General features: G+C 40.4%; 1 protein-coding gene across 2 annotated transcripts in view; it reads right to left on the bottom strand.

The window, feature by feature from the left end:
* ncf4 (neutrophil cytosolic factor 4) overlaps nt 1-24,886 on the bottom strand; it is a 52,191-nt gene that overhangs the window by 26,104 nt on the left and 1,201 nt on the right. Inside the window, exons 2-6 of one of the 2 annotated variants that reach the window (XM_083980546.1) lie at nt 11,365-11,452; nt 10,745-10,829; nt 10,457-10,616; nt 1,057-1,127; nt 226-353 (exon numbers count right to left, since the gene is read on the bottom strand). In XM_083980546.1, the coding sequence (XP_083836672.1) occupies nt 226-353; nt 1,057-1,127; nt 10,457-10,616; nt 10,745-10,829; nt 11,365-11,396 (476 nt within the window). In that variant the 5' untranslated portion in view covers nt 11,397-11,452. Of the gene's footprint in view, nt 1-225; nt 354-1,056; nt 1,128-10,456; nt 10,617-10,744; nt 10,830-11,364; nt 12,479-24,886 lie in introns of those variants that run through there. The other variant, XM_083980545.1, reaches the window with a different exon arrangement.

Here is a 24,886-nt window from a genome sequence, read left to right as displayed (position 1 = left end):
AAAACCAATTCACCGAGGCTGTCACCTTCGCAGCCTCAAACACTTTGTATAATTGGAGTATTGTGACTTCTGATGCGAAGCTCTGATAAGAAAATAAAAAAATAAAAAGGGCGTCGTGGCTAGCGGTCACAGTTCAGGGACTCTTGTCGCTCCGATGGGACGCTGGCTAGGTCTTCAGCGTTTCTACCTGTGTTGCACTCGTTTAGCAGGGCGTGCTGTGCTTACACTTTTCGGGTGGGTGGGCGGAGACGCCTGAGGGCTCGTGGTTGGTGTTGACTGTCCTGCTCCGTCTGGTAGAAAAACATCCTGAGAGCCTCATCGAGCAGGAACCACGTTGGTAGACCCAGCAACCTCTGGGAGGGAAGAGAGAGAGAGAGAAGAGAGGGAAGGAGGCATGAGATGAAAGATGTAGATGAAGTGACGATGTGCGGAGATGAAGGGGAAATGGGGGAAAAAAAAAGGTTGGATAGGTAGAAGACAGGTAAATGAAGATTCAAGGGAGGCGTGAGGGAGAGTGGGAGTTTGATGGAAGAGGAAAAGGAGAAGGAGAAGTCGGGCGGTGAGATGGGTGGAAGGAGTGGATGAAAAGAGAGGAGATGAAGCGAGAAAGATTACAAGTGCAAGGCGAGCGAAGGCGAGAGAGTGTGGCAAAGTGAGAATCATGTAGGTTGCAGCAAAAAAAAAAGAGAGAGAGAGAGTAAAGCAGAAAAGAGAAGTGAGTGAGTGGGAGAAAGAGAGAACCTGATCGTGTTTTTAAAGCGATGGAGCAACGCTGCAACATGTCAAAAGTCCCACAACTACAGTCAGTCAGACGTGATGTGGGCACAGGGGCAGAGCAAAGAGAAGAGAGCAGCTACGCCTACACGGCCCAGCTCCATCGGCAAAAAAACTACTGCTGAAATATCCGAGTCTGTGCTGCTTATCCACCTACAGCATCGCTCGGCCCACCGAGTTGTAGGCCACTGCAGCCGGCATGCCAACAATTCCTCCCTTTTGTTGGAAAAAAAAAAAAAAAAACTAAGGTCTGCGCTGTGCAACAAACCAAACTGTGATTACCTTCATGTACGTGTTGAGTTCAGGGATCCGGCTCTCCGCAATCTCTTTCTTGTTGCCGATGAAGACTTTTCCTAAAGAGAAAGACATCAATAAAGAGTTTAAGACCAAGGACCAAGATGTATAATCGAGGCCTACATCATTTCTCACACATATACTGTATGTTAAAGGGATAGTTCAACATTTTCGCAAATTGGCCCATTGCCATAATCTCTATGGTCATAGCAGTGGGTTTGTTACCTTTAATTGTCGGTGCAAGATATTTTTAGAACGGCGGAGCAGAGCTGCAAGCTGCTCAGAGCTACGCTACGGAGGCTAATGGGATTTCTTGGTTTCCCTCATCAAACTCATCAAATACACAATCCAACAACTCCAAAACGCTCTGGTGGACAAGTTGTGACCTGCACATTCACCACGCTATGAGATAATAACACAACGTTACGGAGCTGTTTTAGAGGAAAATTCATGCAAAACCGCTGATGCACGTTCCCTTCGGTGGCAGTTTTTCAGCAAACAGTCTCTGCATTTGCCTCTAAAACAACTCTGTCTTGTAACGTTCTGTTATTATCTCAAAGCGTGGTGAATGTGCAGGTCACAACTTGTCCACCAGAGCGTTTTGGAGTTGTTGGATTGTGTATTTGATGAGTTTGATGAGGGAAACCAAGAGGGAAACCGTCGTTCTAAAAATAGCTTGCACCGACAATTAAAGGTAACGAACCTACTGCTATGACTATAGGGATTATGACATTGGGCCAATTTGCCAAAATGTTGAACTATCCCTTTAATATAGCAGAAAAATGTGCAGACATCACATGTGGTGAACTAAGGATCAGGTGGACAGATGTTTTCCTGCAGCAGATTGTGTTGTTATAAAATCAAAGGCAGTATTTTGTGGGGGGGGTTTGACACTTGCACAGAGGACCAACATGCACGAGGGCAACACATTATAGATTCTACTGACGGAGCTGATCGACGGAGTTGGTGATGCACAGTGAGGCTGAAGGGAATGATGAATAACTCATTCAGCGAGAAAACAATTTCAGATATTAAAGAACAAATCTGTTCTGCAAACATGATGCAACACATTTGTAAGTCTTCAAGAATGCAAACAATTTATTTTTGCTGAGTGTAAACATGACGTCTGTTTACAGAAACCATTATGCATTACAAACTTTATTTCACACGATTGCTGTTTGTTCAGTTGCATACCGTGGACCCAAATGCAGAGACAAAAGGTGACGAGCAACAAAAAGTATTTACTTAAATAAACAAGGTAAAACACAAAAGCGAGGTCCAAAGTCCAATGGAAGAAAAAACACAAAGTATGAACTGAAAGGTCAACAGACCTAAATCCTGGACAAGCTTAAAGATCAAAGTACAAATGAAGATATAACAGGACAAACTTGAACTGAACCAGGGTAGACGTGTTGCTCTCCAACAGTTTTTGTTGTTTGTCAAAAAGCTTTGTGAAACTGAACCCAAGAAAAACCTCAGCCTCAGCCTCAGATCTGATTTTAGCTGCATTTTTGATAGTTGGAAGGACAATACAGTACACCAACCCCCCGGCCATGTGCATTTGTTTTCAACAAGCCGTCAAGAAGTCGCCTTAGAGTGGTATCAAACGTTATTTATCATATACGTTTTATGATGTGTATATTTGTGTAGTCGTAAACAAGAAATTACACATTATGGGGCGTGTTTGTGTCGTGGTTCGGGGTTGGAGACTCTGATCCTACAAGGTTGGTTTTCGGATCAAAGATGCCTCGGTAACAAGTTATTTAACCATCACAATAACCCCGAAGCTGTTTAATCAAGGTACAAATCTTGCATAGTTCCTCTTTAACTTCATCTTAAATTAAATCTTGATTGTGTAAACCTCCACCAAAGATAGTTTTAAGAGACACATGAGATGATAAAATGAGTTATTAACCCTATATGGTGTTACCCATATAGAAGAGACCATATTAGATCTACTATGTTAGGTGTTTTCAATGAGAGCATGATGGAGGTATTCTTATGCAAACACATGTGGAGGTTAGAGTTAAGGTTATATTGGGCTGTGTCTATGTATGTGGTTAACTGTGGGAGTGGGACTCAATGCAATTCAGATTTTTTGGGGTTGAAATTTACACCTGCAGTTTTACAGATCTGATGTGTGCGTGTAAACCAGATGTCGGTTCATTTAGTGTCACAGCTGTATGTGTTGTGTATACGTTATTGGCATATTTTAAGTTAAAGTCACATTTATTTATCTCCTCTAACTGGACGTGTGCTCCTTCAGAAAACATATCTTTCCTGAATCACATCACGTTACTCTTCACACTCTGAAGCGATGAGGCTCAGCTCCGACTCCTCGGGCCCTCAACAATTCATCTGCGGCCGTCTAACGCTGCTGCTGTTAAATCTGATTTAGCACAGTCTTAATGACCCTCAGCCACAATATTCAGCCTCCTCTCTCTCTCTCTCTTCTCTCAATTTCTCTCACCTCGTTCACTCTCCGGCGCGATAACTCACTCCATCACTCGCAGGCACAAATTCACTCATTTACTCATTTACTGATGAATCATTCACTCACCTCTCCGTCTCCCAGGGCCCTCGATGAACAAATGTGCTTTTGACCTTGAGTCTAATAGTTTCTATTTTAGTTTTTACGTTGAAAGATCTGTGATCAATTTGGCTCCGATGGTATTCACGTGACTGACAAGAAGACGTATCCAGATCTGACGGAAATGTGAAGCAGAATCAAGAAAAAGAAGGAAGAAACAAACAGATTTTCTCCACTGTGAAGTTCTCATTAATCAAAACTGTTGAAATCTGACCAAACAGACCTACATCCATTTTCAATTATTATTTTTTTCTGCTCCTACCCATCACCCGTCCTCCCCTCGGTCTTCCTCCTCCTCCTCCTCCCTCCCGTCTTTCTTATTCCCTTTCCATCCTGATGAGATCTGGCACTGCAATTAAACCCATCAGATCTAATATTATCCAGCAGACTCCTCAGTGGCAGATGCTAAATCAGAGTTTGTTGGAAAGTAGAACTTTCCCAATATAGTAAGAGACAATGAGAGATACGGCAGATGAAGAATTCATGCTAAGAATTTCAAAATAAAAGCGCTGATGTTTAATTATAGAGTATATCTAACATATTGCCTAATATCAAGCTCCATATGTGATATTAGTGACACATTATGCTGAAGATTCTGAGGAAATTCAATATTAAACTATGACATAAATACTAAATTATAAGGTTTTTAATAGTTTTTTGCCGTTACAGATACATTTTGACTTTCAAATGCACTTCTGCTGAAAGTGGCACAGACTCTATCTCTCTCTGACTCTGCCATTGCTTGAACCAGGTTAAAGCGATTGCCCTGAATCACAGGACTCATTTGTACCTGGACCCATCCTCCCTCTGCCCCCCTTCCCCCTCCCCCTCCCGGCCTCGGCCTGGCACACACAGCAAATACAGTAAACATCAAAGGGAGGAACGGACACTTAGGGCAGGACAGACGGGAGCAGAGACAAGAGGAACGAGATCAGAGAACAGCAGAAGCCTTGTGTTTTTATGGATCGGATCGGATCCAGCGCTGGAGGAGCTGCAGCCGCGGGCAACACCACAGGTGCACTGTGGGAGATAAGACAGAGCCGAGCCGGCAGCACAGAGCTTTGAAAAGTGTCCTTTGTTATTAATGACTCTAATTACTAAGTGAGGTCATCTAGTGACCACCAGCAGGTTGACGTTTAACTTTTGTCCACATGATTTAAACACTGAAGACGTTCCCCATTAGCCTCCACTTCATTGTGAATTGGCAAATATAGTATACATATCTAATCTGTAAATTAACAGTTTTAAGAAAATAAAAACACATTGGTATCCCAGAAATAATAAACATTCTCACTGTAACTATGTGTAAATAAAAGTCATTTGGGCCTCAGGGGTAAAAGTAATCAACTTTTTTTGTTTTTCCCCACTGCGTCTACTCTGTAACATACATGATTAATTATCGTACCTCTAATGCAGAGATGCAGAATATAATATAAATGTGGTATTAAACTTTTAATTTGTTAAACACGACGCACAAGTTGACAGCTAAACTAAAACCACGAGTCAGAGCAGAGAGAGAGAGAAATAAATCTCCCTCTGACTTCGGTGTGATTGCAAATAACACACACACACACACACACACCTCGCTCTGAACTGAACTATTCTCATCTCTCTCAAATCAATGGTCCGAGCCACCAGTTCAATTCATTGGTGCAGATGTTGGTTTCCAGCCTCCGATAATCGATGCGGACGCTGACGGCGGCTCCTCGACAGACGGACTTATGGGAAAACAATGAGCTGCAGAATAAAAGCAGGAGCCAGTGAGCAGATGAGGACGAATAACAAGAGGACGAAATGCAGACTCAGAGCTGATTATATATAGGCTACTATCAGAGGAAATCTTGTAGTGATTTATATATCATCTACATGTTATACACTAAATACGTTAAAAATGGTCGAGCTGAAACAGTTAATTACTGAATTTACTGAGTGAGCGAGTTCGAGGCTCTGGTCCTGTATCTGCACTCCTCTGTCTGCTTGGCTTGATTTTCTCTTTTAAACGGCACTCCTCAGTCTCTGTCTGCTTATTGCACTCAGTGGCTCTTTGTAATTTAAAGTTTCAGTTTGATTACGCTCAGTCCAGACGTTTCCTCCCCAACCTTTAATCTTCTTTAACAACAGCAACCGTGCACGGACCGATGACTTCTCTTCCTTTAAACCATTTGGGCTATTAAATATGCAGACGTGCTCCGCTGGCCTCTATTTCTCCATTGTCTCTTTCTCTCTCATTCTTATTTCTCAACCCGTCTTCGCCACTTTACACTCCACACTGATGTTCCCGGCAGCTTTAGCAACCAGGAAGTGAGAAACATCAGCTGTGTTTGAAACTGTTTGTGGCACGTCATTTTTACTCACACTTCTGTAAGATGATTTGTAATCAGTGAAACGTTGTCACTTACAAAAAACGACTTTCTCAAACTATGATGTTGGTTACTCTTATTTCAGCCTGTACACTTACATCAGCGACCACTCATTCATCCATCCCTCAGCTGTACTGCTTATCCCAGCTGAGAGAGGTTGACACCAAGGTTCACCTGGACAAAATAACCTCACACACTCACATTCACACCTATACGGGCAATTTATGGTGGTTTCACACTAAGGCCCTGGGCCCGAATCCGAGAACAATTGACCCCAAAGTCCAGTTCATTTGATAATTGTGAACCCAAGTGAATCGTTCTCCGGCATGTTTCACAAACCAGTGTACGAGCAACCGTGTCCAAACAAAGGAAGTGGGCTGCAACTGACCATTTCATCCTCTGAGGTGCCCGATAGATGTTGAAGCAGGAAACCCGGCGCTTTGGTTGTTGTTGGCGTCTCCAAAGTAACAACTTCATTGTCCATCGGCACTGGGACTGCGACTGGCGCTCTTATCTCCACTGCATCACACACCGAACAGTCCCGAATATCAACAAATGTCGCCCAATTGGTGATATAAATGGTTGATTCTCAAACCAACTATGTGTCCACGGCCATATTTATACATACGCAAGTGTACTCGGGTGCCGAACAAAGTTTTACAATATGAAACAATCGGATCCAATGTGAAAACACCCTTAGAGTCACCAATTAAGTCAATGTGCATGTCTTTGGACTGTGGTAGGAGGCTGAAGAACCCACAAAGACACAGGGAGAACATGCAAACTACAGTAATAACGAAAGGTCTCAACCTCAGAGACTGAGAGAAGAAGTTGACACTAGAGAAGGACCACAGCTACCGTCAGAAGAATAAGATGTTTTGCTCATTCTGTTGCCGTCCTTCTTCCCCTCAAACCTTCAACGACCCTCCAACACGTCTGTTTTTCTTATAATTCTCAAAGAACTGTCCCATGTGACATCCATCTGTCCTTGTACACATCTGCTCCTCTCTGCCTACTCCACATGCCAATCACTGTGGATTATTCTCACTTAGAAGGTTTTAAACCGACCTTGTTGGATATAATCGCCAGCAACACGACATGACTCACAAGTCTCATTCGAAAAAAGCTCAGAGTTTTAGACTGCCTCAGGTTCACTGAGTTCGACTCTGAGTTTATGAATTTGTGAAGATGTTAAAAACTCCTCATTGTGCTATAACGAAATAACTGTAATTTGATTTATTGCATATTTAAATGTTACTCTTCAGATGACAAATATCTCTCTGGAGAACCAGAGTTGCGACGCAGCATTTTCAGCACTTCAACGCCACATTATTATGCACCAACATGTGCCTAAAATACACCATCACCGTGCCCTTGTGGCTCGAACAGAATTGGATTTATGGGTAAGTGATTCACACCCAACTTGAGCTAAATTGCAATCAAATCCGTTCAGGGCCACATCAGCATTTAAATTTATTAAACTGATTTTTTATTCACAGCTAAAGTCGTGCCCGAATCCTCTGAGAAAACAGGAGCGGTGCACGGTAAACTTAGATTTTAAGATCCGACATGATTAAATCTATGCCGAGGATTCAGATGCTTTAAAAACCATGTTTACATGTGTTTCAGTTCTCCAGGCACATGGTGGTGGCGGGGGGTTGAACGCTGAGCCAGCTGTCACCACAAACCCAGTCTGTTCATCTCCATATGCATGAAGCAGAGCAGAACGGGCTTAGCATCTGAAGGTGAAGGTCGAAGAATGACAAGGCAGAAATTATGCAGTAAACTTGTTTTCTCCTCAGAACTGGATCAGCAGCGGCGGCAGCAGAGCCCCGACACAGCAAAAATCACTGTCGTCCCATTCAAACTGGAAATTACAGTAGCCCTGCTGACTCTACTCTGTTCTCACTGAGCAAAAGAAACATAATGCAACTATAATTGTTTTAATGAATTTCTAATTATAGTGAATCATCTAAATGATTAATGCATTGAATTAAACACAGTGTGCTGAATGCTGAAGGTTTTAATTTAAACAGGACAGTTTTCAGGACATTTATGCTAATACTCAACTTTTCGAAATTGTTCATAACTATAAGAATATTAAACTTTTTCCACCATTGTTTTCCCATCAAATGAATGGAGACAATCTTTGAAACTCTTCAAAGCTTCAGCCCCTTTGAACTTCAACTACTTCAGCATACTTTCAGCTACAGGCTTCATTCAATCTCTAGACTGTTCAAATTACATTCAGCTATTCATTTTACATTCAGCTTATCGATATCTTCAGCATTTTTTCATTTATGACAGCTTGAAACTCATTCACATTATGAGAAATCATGATTTTATAATGGGTGTGTATATTGTATGGAATGTTCAGGGCTAGAATGGATGACATCATCAGCCAGAATGATCTAGCTAAAAATCGTCTTAATTTTTTTTCTTTACCTCGTCCTCTTGGCCACAAATTATACTTTACAAACACCATTTCCTCCAGAGGTGTAGCCATATTAACCATCTTTCACACAATGTGCTTGCAAAAGCAGAGAGTCTCATAGAATTTGAACTATGAGCCTCTGAGTCATGCCAGTCCCATCCAGCTGCCCCATTAACTCCAATACATGTACTGTAAGCTCAGAGGCTGATGTCCTGAGAAAAGCTGAAGTATTTCCTGTTTTTAACTCAGCAAAGTTTCCACAGTTCCAACTCTAGAAAAACCAAAATGATATATAAACATAAACATAAACACCCTCCTTAGTTTAAAGGAGTTGAACAGTTTTTTTTTTGTTATTTTCAGCAATATAACCATTTTTGGACATTCAATCTTTAAAATACACAATTTTCTGTTCTGCAAATTTGGTCATACAGTTTCCCAAATCTCCTAATCTTCCAGTGACTTGCAGCTGACTGCAACTCTTCCAACTCTTCAACAGTTTCACTTAAACATGCGGACAGACCTGCTCCACCTCCCCGAGTAGGTCTGCTCCAAGTTTCACTTTTATATGTCACATACCCGACATACCAACAATCAGGTACAGTGTGGTATAGATGACCTCACTCACATGATCTGTTCTATCTACCTGTCTGTCAGACCCTTCAGCATTCACACACATTTTCTAGTTTGCTTTAAAGTCCCTCAAGTCTTTGCTTTATTTGCAAAGAACCAGACACTGTATACACCCAACTAAGAGGAACATTTACTTCTTGAAGTGAAAGTGAAACACGGAACATGATTAGCTGGTTACTTCCCTTGTTCTTTAATTATTAATGATTTGGGGTGTTGGTATCGATTGGCTGAGTCATCTGATTGGCAGATTACAGATATTTCTGTGTTGCATTTTTGGAGACACGTCAAGTCTGAAAACATCTACACACATAAAAACAGTTAAGTATATAGATTTTATATGAAAACTGTAAATTATTTTGTGGATTAGCATTATCTACATATAAAACAAAAAATATGTCTGTGTGCATCTGTGGTATTATTATACATCCTATTTTGCTGCTGCAATATCGGCGAATTCATTTCTTTTAAATGCACATACTGTGATGTAAAATGTAAAATACACTTGAGAACATGGTGCTTTATTATAGGGTGGTTAATCAAATCTCTTATTCCCAGTGTGCTATTTATGTATTTATGAATCATGCATCAGCTGCTATAACACATTCTGTAATTTAGACCCTAAGGATTCACTGTAGCGTTACAGTAATATAGGAGAGCATTACAATGCAGCACAACCACAGAGACAAACTACTTTAAACTACTATGTCAAAATAGTTTTTATAGATTTTTTTTCCCACTGTTGGCATCTGAACTTATTGTAAAATCAGGTTAATTCACTTGTATTAGTCACTCAAACAACAGTGGGTTTGGAGATATTACAAAGTTAAATGAGAACAGGAAGCTGATTGGCCGACACAGATCATAACATCATCATATTTTTTTGAATGAGAACCAGACTCCACTCACAACTCTCTTTCAGACAGATTTAGAGGTTGTTATTTTTTGAGGAAGTGAGCTCACTGAAATAAATGTGGAGGCTGCATTTTCTCACAGACTGAGAACTGCTTCATGGTGGATTACCCCTCAGAGTTTAATAGACAGTAGCTAATGCTCCTCAAGATGGAGCTGCACCACCACCGGCCCTCACCTGAGCTCAGCCTGGAGCAGCTTCACATCACAACCTACTATCAGATATGTATTTAGTTTCGTCAGCCCACAGCTGGATGTTTGAGAAACATAGGTCCATGTTGCCAGAGACTGTGACGGTTTCAGAGTTACAGACCATAATGAAGCATCCGTGGAGCCAGAAACAGACACATACTGTGTTTGAACAGTGAAACCTGACACCATGTTCAATATTGTGGCGTGGTGGTGCAGTTATCAGGTTATCAGACACACACACAGACACACACACACACACTAGCACACACTCACCTGGCAGAGTGGGCAGGATGCAGGTGTTGGGACCGGGTCTCTCTGGGTCTTCAGGAGAGTATCTGGACTCCAGGATCTGGTGGAGGTTGAAAAACTCTCTGTACCTCCGGTAGATCAGATACTTGCTCCCTCCTTTGGTCCGCACCTCAATCACAAACCTCTGAAAATGAAAAGGGGGGAAACAGAGACATGAATGAGAGACGTGTGGTTTGTACTTAACGTTATCAGTGCAAACCAGAGAATCAAGTTTATACTTTTTGAAACTTTGTGGTCAACTTTTAAACTCACAAAGTAGTCGATGAAGCCTTTCTTCTCCTCGATGTCAGCGACGGTGGCGCTGATCGGGACGTTGTGAGGCAGCTGATCAAAGTCACTGAGCAACAGAAACAGACTTTAATCAGCGTATTTCTGCTGGCAAATCACATTTCAGTTTATTCACTGACTCAATCCTGACAGTACTGTTTTAAATATCCTAATATGTAAAAACACGGTTTCAGTCAGATCAGCTAGAGCCTGGCCTGAGGCAACTTATTTTGCATATTTTGACTTTTTCTTGTTTTGTCTGTGCAGGCTGAAATGCTGTGAGTGTGTGGTGTCCATGACAGCAGTACAACAAACATTAAACATCCTCATTTGTTTTATAAAAAGCACCTTTTCACTGCTGTGCAACACACCTGCCTCAGGTTTCATTACCCTGTTGGTATTTCAGGTGCATTGATCAAAGAAAAGATGAAGTGAGATAAAACCTAATAATAATCGGTTGTTCTAAGTCATTTTTGAAACTGGAGAATATCAGTGCATTGATGATTCATAGCCACTTAAATAAATAAAAAAAAACTTAGTATTTACAGGTGCAGAGGTGTAGAGTTAAACTTTACACTTTGACAGTCAGTCCGTCAATCACTCACCTTTCGCTCCTTAACTGCTGCGGCAGCGACATGTTGTTCCTCACGGAGCTCAGACAAACCGGAGAAAGTTTGGGAGTAAAAGTTGAAGCTGAAAAGCAAAGCGGAGAAAAAAAAAGCTGCTGCTGCTGCTTTTTCTTTTCCTCCCTGAGGCGTTAGCGGACACTGGACGACTGGACTGTCTCTAGCAGGCGGAGACTGAGCGACTGCGGCCGGAGCAGCTCAGAGGCGCAACACGGTGCGGAAACAGACAACAGAACAGGAAGCGAAAGTTACCCAGAGAGAGAGAGAGAGATCAGAGGATGGTGCGTTCACTTGCATGACGAAGTTGGAGGGTAAGGGCGGGGAAAAGCATAGGAAAAGTATGTTTTGAATGTGGAGCAGGAGACACGTGGGAGGGACAGACAGGTGTGATGAGGCCGGAGCAGTTCAGTGAAATTATTATGTTGAAGGTTCAGTTCATCCTTATCTCAAAAAGTCATCCAATTTTACTACAAACAAAACAAACACTTTTTTTTCCTTTTTTTTTAATAATCTGAAATGACCCACAGCACAAAGCGCCCCCTACTGCTCGATATGAAGCTGCAATTTCTGAGGCTGAAAACTGAAACCAAAAAAAAAGAAAAAACTGCACTTCTTCCAATGACCAGAGGGTGTCTCCAAAACCCAGTAGACTCAGATGTTACGAAATTTACAGCCTGGTTCAAAAGATGTTTATTGGTCTCTATATCCAATTTCCTCTTTCATGACGACTTTATACAACTCATTTGTTTATTAAGGCTTAAAGTTCTGTGTAATCAAGGGAGTGGCGATTTGTGTGACAGGTGTGTTAGCCAGGAGTTAGTCAGTGTCAGGTACTAGGAAGAGGCTGACGTGACATTGCAGAGGCTACGTCCATCTTGGCTTACAGTAGCCTAGTTAGATTTAGGAAAAGATCATGATTTGGGTTAACATTGTTATTCCTCAACAGTTATCTTTGTTGTCATGGTTCAGTGTTGCCAACTTGGCAACTTTCTCGCTAAATCTGGCGACTTTCCAAACCCTCTTGGCGACTTTTTTTGGACTATAGCGACAAAATCTAGCGACTTTTTCCGGTGTTATGACAAACGTTTCTGGTTTGGAGACTCTGATGTGAAACCACGTTATCACTGCTGTTTTCAACGACATCGTGATGACAACATTCAACTTTTAGAACAGCCAATAGCGACTTTAATTACTGAGGAGTTGGCAACACTGGTAACCTTTATTAAACCCTATTGGGTAACAGAAACAACGTAAACCTCCAATTCCTGATCTGAACTTTGTCTTCATAGATCACCGCTGGATGCGACCTAACCACAAAATGTAATTAGATCATAATAACTCGCTGCAGAGATTCATGACTCATGGACTCGTTTTTTTTTTACAATCTTCCATTTTCTGCACATCGTCCAACATCCACGTCTGGAAATTTTACCACCCAAAACAACAACATGTGAGTAGGAGGAATTTTGTTTGTGATGTTCAAACCACTGCAAAAATTTACCTTTATAGATTTAAAAGAAAGTTTAATTCCAAGAAACAAAATCCTGGTGATTCACAGGCCAAACTGATCAGATCTAAACTTTATTCCGTGATGTGGATGAACTGAACCTTTAAATTGATTGTTGTGCAACCATCATTCAGCACAATTACACAACACATTATTGCATCGTCTGTTGTTTACACTACACGTGGCGTCCTTTGTTTACATGCCGTGCAGATTTAACAGAAGCAGCATGTGGCTTCATTAGAGTAAAGGTACCAAGGAGGAACCAAACACTTCTTCTCTGTGCTGCTGATGCATCCAGGTGCTTAAGAGGCGCCAGACTTTCTACATCTCTGTTGTGAGTTTAAAAAGTCGACTTTTATTCAGGATGTGTCTCTGAACACTTTTTAAAAGCGGATTTTAGAAATCGAAGCCTGTGGGTCACATCGTGCCTCCAGACCCCCTCAGCATTTCTAAACAAGTGGCCTCTCGCTGATTTTTTTTTTTTTTTTCAAAAACACAGCTTCTGTTTTATTCATGAGTTCACGGTTTAACAGTCAAACTTCCTCCAGAGTGTGTGCACACAAACTAGTGATGCCACATGAACTGTTGTAAACATCAATAATAAAACCACCTCAACCTTAATTTGAGATGTGTTCAGGCAAGATGATTGTTTTATATTATTGTTTATTTTCCATTAGAGTCCTTTGTTTATGGAGTTATGATTCATCAACAAACACAACTCACCTGACAACATTGTTGATGGTTGAGTTGATAATGAGGTAAGGTCGGCTACGAAGGAACTATATAAGCTTTGTTAGTTATGTATGTGTCGTTGTAGTATACGGTATGATACCACACATAGGGCCACTTCATCTTCTTAAAGAGATAGTTCAACATTTTGGCACATTGGCCCATTGCCATCATCCCTATAGTTTTAGGAGTAGGTTCGTTACCTTTATTTGTCGGTGCAAGCTATTTTTAGAACGGCGGAGCAGAGCTACGCTACGGAGGCTAATGGGATTTCTTGGTTTCCCTCATCAAACTCATCAAATACACAATCCAACAACTCCAAAACGCTCTGGTGGACAAGTTGTGTTGCGTTATTATCTCATAGCGTGGTGAATGTGCAGGTCACAACTTGTCCACCAGAGAGTTTTGGAGTTGTTGGATTTTGTATTTGATGAGTTTGATGAGGGAAACCAAGAAATCCCATTAGCCTCCGTAGCGTAGCTCTGAGCAGCTCGCGGCTCTGCTCCACCATTCTAAAAATAGCTTGCACCGACAAAGAAAGGTAACAACCCTACTGCTATGACTATAGGGATTATGGCAATGGGCCAATTTGCCAAAATGTTGAACTATCCCTTTAATAAATAACTTTACGTATGATTTCACTCTGAATTTGATGAAAGAAACAAACCTTTACCTTTGATGCACTGGTTTAAAATGTCACTGGGACAACATTATGATTATGGTATAACATTTACACAGTGGCTTAATATGGTGATGCACAGTTAAAGTTAGCAAAACAAAAGAAAAAAAAACAGATAAATGATTGATGGATTACTAAATTCGTAACACACCATTACTTTATTTGTCTGTCTTTAAGTAGCAGTTGCTTTCACGTCAACCGTACAGTAACGTGTTGGATTAAAACGTCCATTTCTGTGACATGGTTGTAGGTTGGTTATGTTGTAGTGGAGACGGTGCAGCTGAACTATGTCGCAGATTTACTGTCAATTTATCAGGATCAACAACAACTCACACTCGAACCTGTGAGATTCTTTAGCTTCCATGTTTGAGCAGCTAAAACCGTCCTCCAGCGTCACTTGTTGTTTTGTACTTATTACCGCACTTGTTCCTGTGTGGTACTTTGAAACTTTTAGATGTGTAAACTTTCTCTTTTCCACTTCTCAGCATGGTCATGTGTGAACGCAGCGACTTGAAGAAAACCGCTAAATCTGGGTCATCATCTGAGACCTGCAGTGTACGGGAGGGATGTGGGAGAATATAAAAAGCTGGTTGTGTTTCTCACTCAGTCTTTTCATCTCTGTTTAACTCAGTAACTTTGAGAACCTGCAGCCACAGGGAGCAGATCACAGCTGCAGCACTGAGGTCAGTTTAACCCTGAATTTACTGATGTTTTGGGCTGTAAACACAACATTTATGGACTTTTTCTTTATAAAGTTGTTATTCCAAAGACGTCCTCACACAGAGGACCATTTTGTATACATTTATTAGTCAACCCAACAATTGCTACCTAAAATATTCATTCTCTTAACTCCTGAGGTGAATATCAGGCTTGTTACAGTATCTGCTAAATTGTCACTGTATTCACCAGCAGCCAGTCTGTGACTGCCGGGTCAGCTTTATCAGAGCTTTGTTTTCTCTTTTGTTGAACACTGCTGCTACAAGTTAATAAGAACAGATAAGAGCTGATAAGATTGTTTTTATTAATCTGATAAATCCGGTTCTGTCACAGTATCAGGTGAAATGAAAAGATAAAGAGAAGGAGGATGCATTATTATTTATCAATACATTTATACTAAACTAAAGCATTCACCTGCACATTAATGGAGTTTGTGATTGGGGAGCTTGATGACGACTTTATGCTTTAAAGAGGCTGTTTGAAAGTTTTCTCTGCTGTTAAATGGTGTTTCCTGGAGCAGGTGGTGGTGAAAAAACTTTGGTCATTAACAAGAGGTTATAATACGTCTTCTGAGAAACGTATATGACTTGAAACGTATATGACTTGAAACATAGTATGATAGAAAGCTATAAACAGGATTGATCAATTGGGTTTTGATTGCAACTGTAATACTGTAATACGGTTTACTTATTTATTTATTTTATTAATTATTGGATACTTGTTTCTTTCCGTTACACTGAAACCATGAAGAGCTCTAATGGTTTTACTGAAATAATGAATTAAAGGGTAGGCATTTGTAAGCTGGATAGCTTCAGCCTACACCTTTTCGATCTATTTATGAACTAGTTGAACTAAGGAATGTATTATGGAAGGTTGTGACTGTGATTGATGCTCGACTGTTAACAATTTGTGCACAAGATCGAATAAACAAACTACTACTTCAGGGCAGATCTGAGGGTGCAGTGAGTCGCTATTGGAAAGCTGCAAACAGGCCGAGGCTAGCTGGTTAGCATGCTAGCTTCCAAAGAGGTTTGTGTTTGCTGTTTGTGAGTGTATAGGAACAAAGTTTGAGTCTGAACTCACAGCTTTTTTTCTCTGGACAGGTAGGGAAACATCTGTTAATCGTAAGGCTGTGCAGTATAATAGCAAAAGTAACAAATGGCACCTTTAAGCTGCATTCAGGAGATAATCTTTTTTCTTTCTCCTCCGCCTATTCCATCAACGTCAACTCTTTTCTCGCAGCGTGGTGTGCTCAGCTCACGCTTTCCTCCTCTGCTCTTCACTGCTTATCTCCACTTGAAGAAGAAAGAGCACATTCTCCAGATCAATAGCCCTTACACACCCACAAACACACACACACTCAACACACACCCTCACGCAAACACGTCATGACTCAGTGTTGACCTGTCGACCTTTGTTTGCAGTTGATATTCATGAATTAATATGGATGACGGCTGAGGCGATGAAATCTGAGGTGATTAAATTTTGTAACACTAGATGTCAGCAAAGGAGTTGCTGTGTCGGAGGTGTGTGTATGTGTGTCAATGTGTGTAATAGTGTGTGTGTGTGAAAGAGAGACAGAGAGAATGAATTATACTCTGATATGAAAGGTTTCTTCATGTGCTAATATTTCACTAATTGTGATTATAATATCTAATCAATCACTGATCCTGGGCTCTGTCGTCGTGGTGACAGCTGTGCATGGCTGCCTATGGTGTTTGCTGTGTAACTACAGCAGCTGCATCGCTGCACCAGTGACTCTGCACACAGATGGACGGAGCCGAGAGTCAAAGAGAAAACAGCAGTTACACGCTTCACTAAGTCAGACAAGGTGTTTGTGTGTTCACCGTGATTCAGCCGTGACCGTTTTCACCGGGATGAAAGCGAGTCGTCGTGACTTTAAGACCAAAAAATGATTATGGAGGCAAATATGAAGAGATAGAAAAAAAAAACAAAGAGGTGGTGAGAGTTAAAACTGTGTTGAAAATGTACTTGTTTGTTATGTAAAGACGGAGGAATAGCGTGTCAGCAGCTGTTTGTGTAAGAAAAAGACAAACAAAGAGTCCAATAGAGTGTGACGGTGCATAGAGGAGCGTGTGTAAGTGTGTGTGTGTGTGTGTGTGTGTGTGAAGCACATATTGACTCCATATCTATTTTCATGCAGCCTGAGATGAATCCGCTGCTCGTATAACAGACCATCGCCAGCCATGAATTGCAGAAACATTTTTTCAAGGGTGTATTTATCTTCAAGGTCAGGCCAGCTGCTGGAGTCCAGTGTACTCGAATGTGTGTGTGTGTGTGTGTGTGTGTGTACTAGTGTGTGTGTGTGTGTGTAACAGAGTGAATTCATGGATTGCCAATACATAACTGTGTACTGCATCTGTGATTGTACGCAGCTGATTGTGTGTTAGCCTTGGGATAAATGTTTGTGACAGCCGAACACTGTAAAAAAAAAAAGAAAAAAAAAAGTGAAATTTAATCAGCCTCAGTTGACGGACAAAGAAGCATCGACACGCACACGCATACAACATCCACACACACGGAAACATAATCACTGTGACTGACAGAAAGTCAAGACAAACACACGGCTCGTGTTTGCCATGTTGACAACGGCTGGTTGCCGTAGCAACAACAGGGATCGTTTACATAAATACTACAATGGACTTTACTGTGAAATATTCGATAACTTTAAATGTCAGTTTGTTAAAAAAAACTTTTGGTGCAGTGAAAAAGTTTTTGTTTTTTTTACCTGAAATCTGAAAAAGGAAAAAATAATAATACAACTCAACACTCACAACACTCCTCATAATAAACTGACTACAGTGAGTTAAAATGTCAATGTCACCATCTGTTGTTCACAGTGGCAGCTTTTTTTTTTGCACTTGGTCACTTTTAATGCTCTATGCATCTTAATTTTGTGTTTTTGTATTTAATTTTTTGGCAAAAGAGTCATTCAGGCCTAATACAACTAGTGTGTGTGTGTGTGTGTGTGTGTGTGTGTGTGTGTGTGTGTGTGTGTGTGTGTGTGTGTGTGTGTGTGTTATGTCGTATTGTTTAAATGGAGATACTGAACATCTGAATTTCTCTCAGCATCAACAAGCAATCAATTTTGAATCAAATCAAATCTTGCTTGATCAATATAATCCAACCTAACCCAACCAATCTAATCTAATCTAATCTACGGTAATCTAATCAAATCTCATACAACCAAACCCAACCTAATCTAATCTAACTTTATCTAAATCTAATCTAATATAACCTAACCCTAAAATAGTCTAGTCTAATCGGATCTAGTCTAACCCAACCCAGTCTAATCTAATCTAATCTAATTTAATCAATCTAATCTAACCTAACCTAACCCTAAAATAATCTTGTCTAATTTAACCCAATCCAATCTAATCTGAGCTAATCTAATCTAATCTAATCTGTGATTCAAATAATTATTACACACTGCTAACCTCTAACAGATTAGAGGGTGACTATTAAGATACAGTACATCTACATATTTCATTTAAAAGTGGATGAAATCCAGTCAAAGTTTGGTGAAGTTTTTTCTTCTGAACAGGCCACATGACGTCATTTAATCAGTCTCAGACTTTATGACCTCACTGTGTATCACCTCATGTGACCTCTTGTTCAGACGGTGCCAAAAAGCCTCTTTAATTAAAGAGGCTTTAACACTGTGAGATCAATTCACCTATAAACACAAATTACCAGTGTAATAAAATGTGATTTAGATAGTTTGGCTGCACCTTCAGGATTGTAAATAATGTAATTCTAATCTATGTATTATATATCATAGTTAAAGTTTCATTATTGTTTAGCATAGAGGTTGTAACTGCAGCTCGTACCAGTGTTAAGATTATAAACCGATTTGAGCTCACACTGCAAACTAATCAACCAGCAGCAGCACGACTAACTGGAACCTACCGGGGAAACGTGGAAGATCTGGAGTCTCATTATTTAACAGGTTGGCTGCAGCTCAGGCCAAACTCCAAACAACAAACTTGGTTTGCTTTCCTTTAAAAAACTCAGCATCTCCCACGCACTCCCACACACAGCAGCCGTAAAATTAGCACTGAATATACTGTACCACCGCCTGAACCGCAGCAGCAGGCTGCACATTTGGCAAACACAGGGGCTTCCTTCTCCCACTCTACTGTACAAACCGGTCTGAACTGGACTCACTGGAGGTTGTGAGTGAGTGATGTTGTGTTCAAAGTCAACGATCAAGTGACTTCAGGTCCAAATCCATGAAGACTATTCCTATTCCTCAAGAACGAGGAAGTTGTCATGTGATTTCTGTTACAAATATTACTACATAGTTATAGAAAAACTAATCCGATTACTTTGTAATTACTCATCAGCAAAAGTAGGAGTTGGGGTAACAGTTCATAATAATTACCACTAATAAGCATTATTATATACTTTATTTGTCATTTATAAAGCATCCTTCCTACTGTTACATGTTTAACTCTAGATTTTAAAATAATTTACGTGTTTAATGATTAAATTTAATACTTAATAAATGATGGATTCTGAATGCAAACCAGTTATTCATCAGGTGTCAGAGTTTCATGAGATCATTCATAAAATATACGGTAAGTAAATTATTACTACTCATTAGTTAAGTACTTTGTACCGATGTCAGAAGAACACTTTATTAATGATGAATTAAGCGTTAAATAATATTTAACAAATGCTTAATATTAGGAAAAAGTAATTATAAACTATATTTAACAAAGTTCTGTGGTGCTTGTAAAAATAAAATGGAAAAAATAAAAGACAAAACAAAAACAAGAACAAACCTAGAAAGTCTTGGGATTTAAATCAATAAGTTACAACCTGAAAAGGCCAATATAAAACAAACAAAACACAAACCGGTAAAACTTTAGTACACACTATTAAGCATTAGTAAGGCATTAATAAATACTGAATTCTTCATTTATAATGCATGAATACTCATTAGTATGTCGTTTATAAAAACAGTTGGTTCTTATCAGTGATGAGTAAAACATTTTCTACTATGTTTATAAACTACATACTATGCGTTATAAATGAAGAATTCAGTATTTCATGCTTAACTATAAAGTGTTACCCAATATGAAAATATGAAATAGCTCCACTAAGTCGTTGCCTGAAGGTGTTTTCTTTTGTTTGTTTTTAAAACGAGTTTTCAGATTGGTCAGTGTTAGTTAACCTGCAGCTGGGCTGCTCCACAGTCTGGAGAAGTTAACAGCAAAGTGCGTTTACTGTATATCAGGGTGTAATAAAGTGTTAAAACAATAAAGTTTTACTGTACCAGCTCTATTTATAAAAGCTTCATATCAAACATCTTCACATCTGATTATCTGTGTCTGTATTAGATTAGTCAACCGACGACTCAGGTCATTTCTGAACATAGTTTACCTGTGTCTAAAGTTGGTGAGTTGAGAAACTGACCCTGAGATTGTGAATATGTATATATGTTATTATATTATATAGGTACCTAATCTTATCCTCCTTCTAAGGTCAGTGAGTCCTGTTCAAACTGTTTTCCTCCGAGCCTCCTGTCAGTCACTGGGTTGTCCTGTGTTTATTTTTACGGCTTATCTGCTAATCTTCGGATACCCCTGTGATATTAATACTACACTCACACACACGCACACACAGCTGTGGCTCGTAGCTACCCCCTGCCTGCCATAACCTAATGCCCCACATGTTGCTGAGCTGCCAGTGGGTCATTAAAACCAAACTCAATCCGTCTCTTGCTCTCTGTCTCTCTCTTTGTCTGTCACTGTCTTCTCACTTTCAGTTTTCCAGGAGCAGTAAGATCATATTTATCTTCATGTACAGTACAAGATGCATTGATTTACTCATCTATTTTTATTTCCATGTCAGAGGTTATGGATATTTACTTAATATAAAAGTGTTTATGGCCATTTGGCAGCATTAAAAGATAAAATATGTATGAGCCGCCCTGTAACAGCTCTCTTTGCTTATGTTCATCTTTCTAATGTTAATAACAGAGTTAGTTCATGACCCTGTTAATGTTTCTGCCTGTTTCCAGTCACGTCTCCTCTCTCTTAATTCACTGCAGCGTGAATTTACATTTACATTAATCCATCCATCCATGTGTGTTTCTGCATCTTCCTCCCTCGACCAACTCTCCTCATTACAAACCTTTCCTACGTGTCGTCCTCACCTCCCTCCCTCCCATCTTCCCATCCTCCCTCATCATCCTACAATGCTGGAAAGTGCTGAAGTGGGGTAATTCAATAGAGGGCAGAAAGCTAACTCAGTCTGAGGGCAGGGCACAGTGAGAACAGAGGGTCAGCACAGGGCATAAACAGACAAAGACAGGCATTTTAGTTTTTCGTTTTTTTATGCAGGGAGCATTTGAAACAACAGCTCCAGAATGATTGTGATAGGTTCACTGTCTCTGGGAGACTACGGGAAGGTAACATAAGAAGTAGGTTTAAATTGGTCTCAACATGATCAGCATTGATCTGGTCAAATGTCTCCCTTTTACTGATTTCCAAAGGGTTACACCTGCTTCTATCACTACACACCTTGACTACTGTAATGTCATTTATGTTGGTTTCTACACTAAAATGCTGCTCCTTTACTGGAACCTGTAAACGAGAGCACATCTGTCCCGTTTCCTGCCTCCTTTCAGTGACTTCCTGAACATTTCTGGACTGATTTTAAGCTTTTATTGTTTGTTATTGAGACTCTTAATGTGTTAGCACCATCTGAAGCTGGGGACACTCTGCACAGTTGTTACCGATTTAGAAAAGACTTGGAGTTCACACTAACTGACTGGCTTCAGCAGATTTTTATGACGACTGGGGATCACTCACACTTAATGACTGCGCCAGATGAGGGATCACGGACGACATGATTTGTCAAACTCAACTGAAGCCAACTGAACGCACCAAACTCTTGTGGGAGTGACAGTTTCAGGAGCGCAGACACATGTAGTCATTTGCAGTTGGTTGAGTTAACATGCGACTTCCACTTTATCAGCCTCCTGCCAACAACATACAGCGGCTAAAACCACCTGCTAACTACTGTAGGTGATTCCACCTGTTGCTAGGCAAAGAGAAAACAAACATGGATTCTCGCTGCTGCTGCTGCTGCTGCTATTGTTGTTTGCGCAGCTACAGTATCTGCTGTGAGAAATCCATTAAAGGGACTACGTGGAGTTTCAGAAAGCAAAGTGTTTTCACACTACATTTCCCATGAGCCTCCGCGTGCACGGTGAAATTCTTGGACCGGCGCAAGACGGACGAAAGCGAAAGCATTTGCCAAGAATGTTTTCATTAAACAAGAATGAAAGTCGGAGGTTCAAAGACGATCAGATACTGTCGTAGTTCCGACCATAAACGGCGATCCAGCGGTGTTATTCCCATGACCCGCCGGGCAGCGTCCGGGAAACCGAAACTAGGAAATGCTGAGCGAGTCGACCACTAAATAATAATATCAAAATAACTATAAAGACAAAATGATATATTTATTGAAAAATAAAATACAAATACAAACTCATTGTCCTTTTAAAGGGACTACGAGGAGTTTTGGAAAGTGAAGTGTTTTCACACTACATTTTCCCATGAGCCTCCGCGTGCACGGTGAAATTCTTGGACCGCCGCAAGACAGACTAAAGCAAAAACATTTGCCAAGAATGTTTTCATTGATCAAGAACGAAAGTCGGAGGTTAGAAGATGATCAGATACCGTTGTAGTTCCAACCATAAACGATGCCAAATAGCGATCCGGGAAACTGAAACTAGGAAATGCTGGGCGAGTCGACCACTAAATAATAATATCAAAATAACTATAAAGACAAAACGATATATTTATCGAAAATGGACCCATTAACAAGTGGGTAACGTTACGTAGATTCATCCACATTAATATGAGACTCTTTTATAACCAAAAAAGCAAACTCCTCGGCGTCTCTTTAAAAAGAAAAAACGGGTATGGATCAAGTTGTGGAGGAGTCGATGTCGCCTTCTGATGCCATTTCCTGTGTCCCACCACCTGTTGGCGACATGTGTTTGCGGTTGGGTCTGTAACCAGTAGCCTACTCACCACCAGAGTCGGCTCCAAATATTCAAACATGTTTGAATTACTGTGACTGAAGTTGGGCGGCATCTGTTCGCCACCAACAGATTTCAGCGCCAACTTGCCACGCTGACTGTCCCCAACTCATGCTGACTGGTGCGGAGTAGCCCTGACTGTGAATTGTGGGTAAAATCATGTAGTGTATCCCCAGCTTCATATTGCTCACCTTTTAAATGTTCCCTTAAAGTCTGGATTGTATAAGGCTGATTGGTTTTAAACACATTTTTTACATTAAAAGATAAAGTTTTCTTAAACTAAAACCACAGAGGAGTCACCTCAGGACATATTTGACGCTGACCGACTGTTTTGTGTTTTCAGTGTGAGGGCTTGTTATGAGAGTCTGAGTGGAGCCAATGTTGACAACATTAGCAGATTTCTGAAATATTTTTATAGCTGAATTGTTGGCAGTTGACATGTCAGTAACAAACAGAGGTAACAGACTATTAGATGAATGCGCTGCAGGGACATTTCAAAGATCCATTGTATAGAGTGCGTGCGATCCAGACGAACTGTTTGACGTTGAATTGCGGTGTCTGAAATCTTTAGGTCTTTAGGTTAAAAACATAAAAAGCAGAGACAGGTAGCTTTAACTCAAAGGTATTAAATAACAAACGGTGTTCAAACAAGTCTGCTTCAACCTCATGGCCTTTTTGTTTAACCTGCTTCAGGCCTGTGAAGAGCTCTAGTGGCTTTTTCTTTGTCTCTCATGTAGGCTATGCACCTATCTATCATAAGTAATTCATCTCCCGGCCTTGGATAACCAGGAGGAAGATGATTCACTACATCACTTAACACGATAAGCAACAGAAAGAGAGGGGGAGTCAGACAGAGACACACAGGCTGCCGGGGATTCACAGCACGGAGATTAATAGGTGATAAAGATGGAGGCAGGGGGAAGATATGGAGGCAGAGCGAGAGGGAGCGAATTTGTAGATTTGGAGAACGGGGGGAAGGAGACATGAAGAAGGAGTGAGGAAAAGGGTGAGATCAAAGGAGAGATACGGACAGAGAGGAAGTTACAAGTGGAGGTCGTCTGGGGTGAAACAGAGAGAGAAGTGGCTTCACACGAGGTCCAGGACAGAGAGAGTCGTCTCTCAAGTTCAAGTTCACAACAAATCTGAGTTTTCTTCAAGGTGGGCTGAAGTGGAAGTTCAGTTTAAGTTTGATCATGTGTGTGTCAGAAGGATTTTAGTGAGTGTGTTTCTTGTGAGTTACAAAATGTAACACTTTATAATAAGTACACACTATTAACCATTAGTTAAGCATTAATAAATACTGAATTATTCATTTATAACGCATGAATACTCATTAGTGTGTAGTTTATAAATACAGTTAGTGCTTATCAATGATGTGTAAAACATTTTTAACTGTGTTTATAAACTACATACTAATGAGTATTCATGTGTTACAAATGATGAATTCGGTATTTATTAATGCTTAACTAATGCTTAATAGTGTGTAGTTATTATAAAGTTTTACCCTTTTTTTTACCACTTGGGGGCAAAAACGCACAACATGTCACAACGTGGGGTCCTGTCAGAGGGTACCAATGCTTGTAGAGATCATGGTTTGAGTTAAAATGTGTACTTTGTTAAACGTCGTCACCGTGGTTAATGTTGAAGATCAGTCAAGTCTTAATATTGATGAGTGGGTGAAAACAGGAATCAAACAAAGACGTCCAATGTTAAAGCTCGAGCCTCACTCCTCCTCACACATGATGACTAAATAAACATATCACTTAAAGGTCCAGTTAGTAATAATTGG

Source organism: Trachurus trachurus (assembly GCF_905171665.1).
Source record: "Trachurus trachurus genome assembly, chromosome: 1".
NCBI classification, from domain to species: domain Eukaryota; kingdom Metazoa; phylum Chordata; class Actinopteri; order Carangiformes; family Carangidae; genus Trachurus; species Trachurus trachurus.
This window is presented reverse-complemented; position numbering and strand designations above follow the sequence as displayed.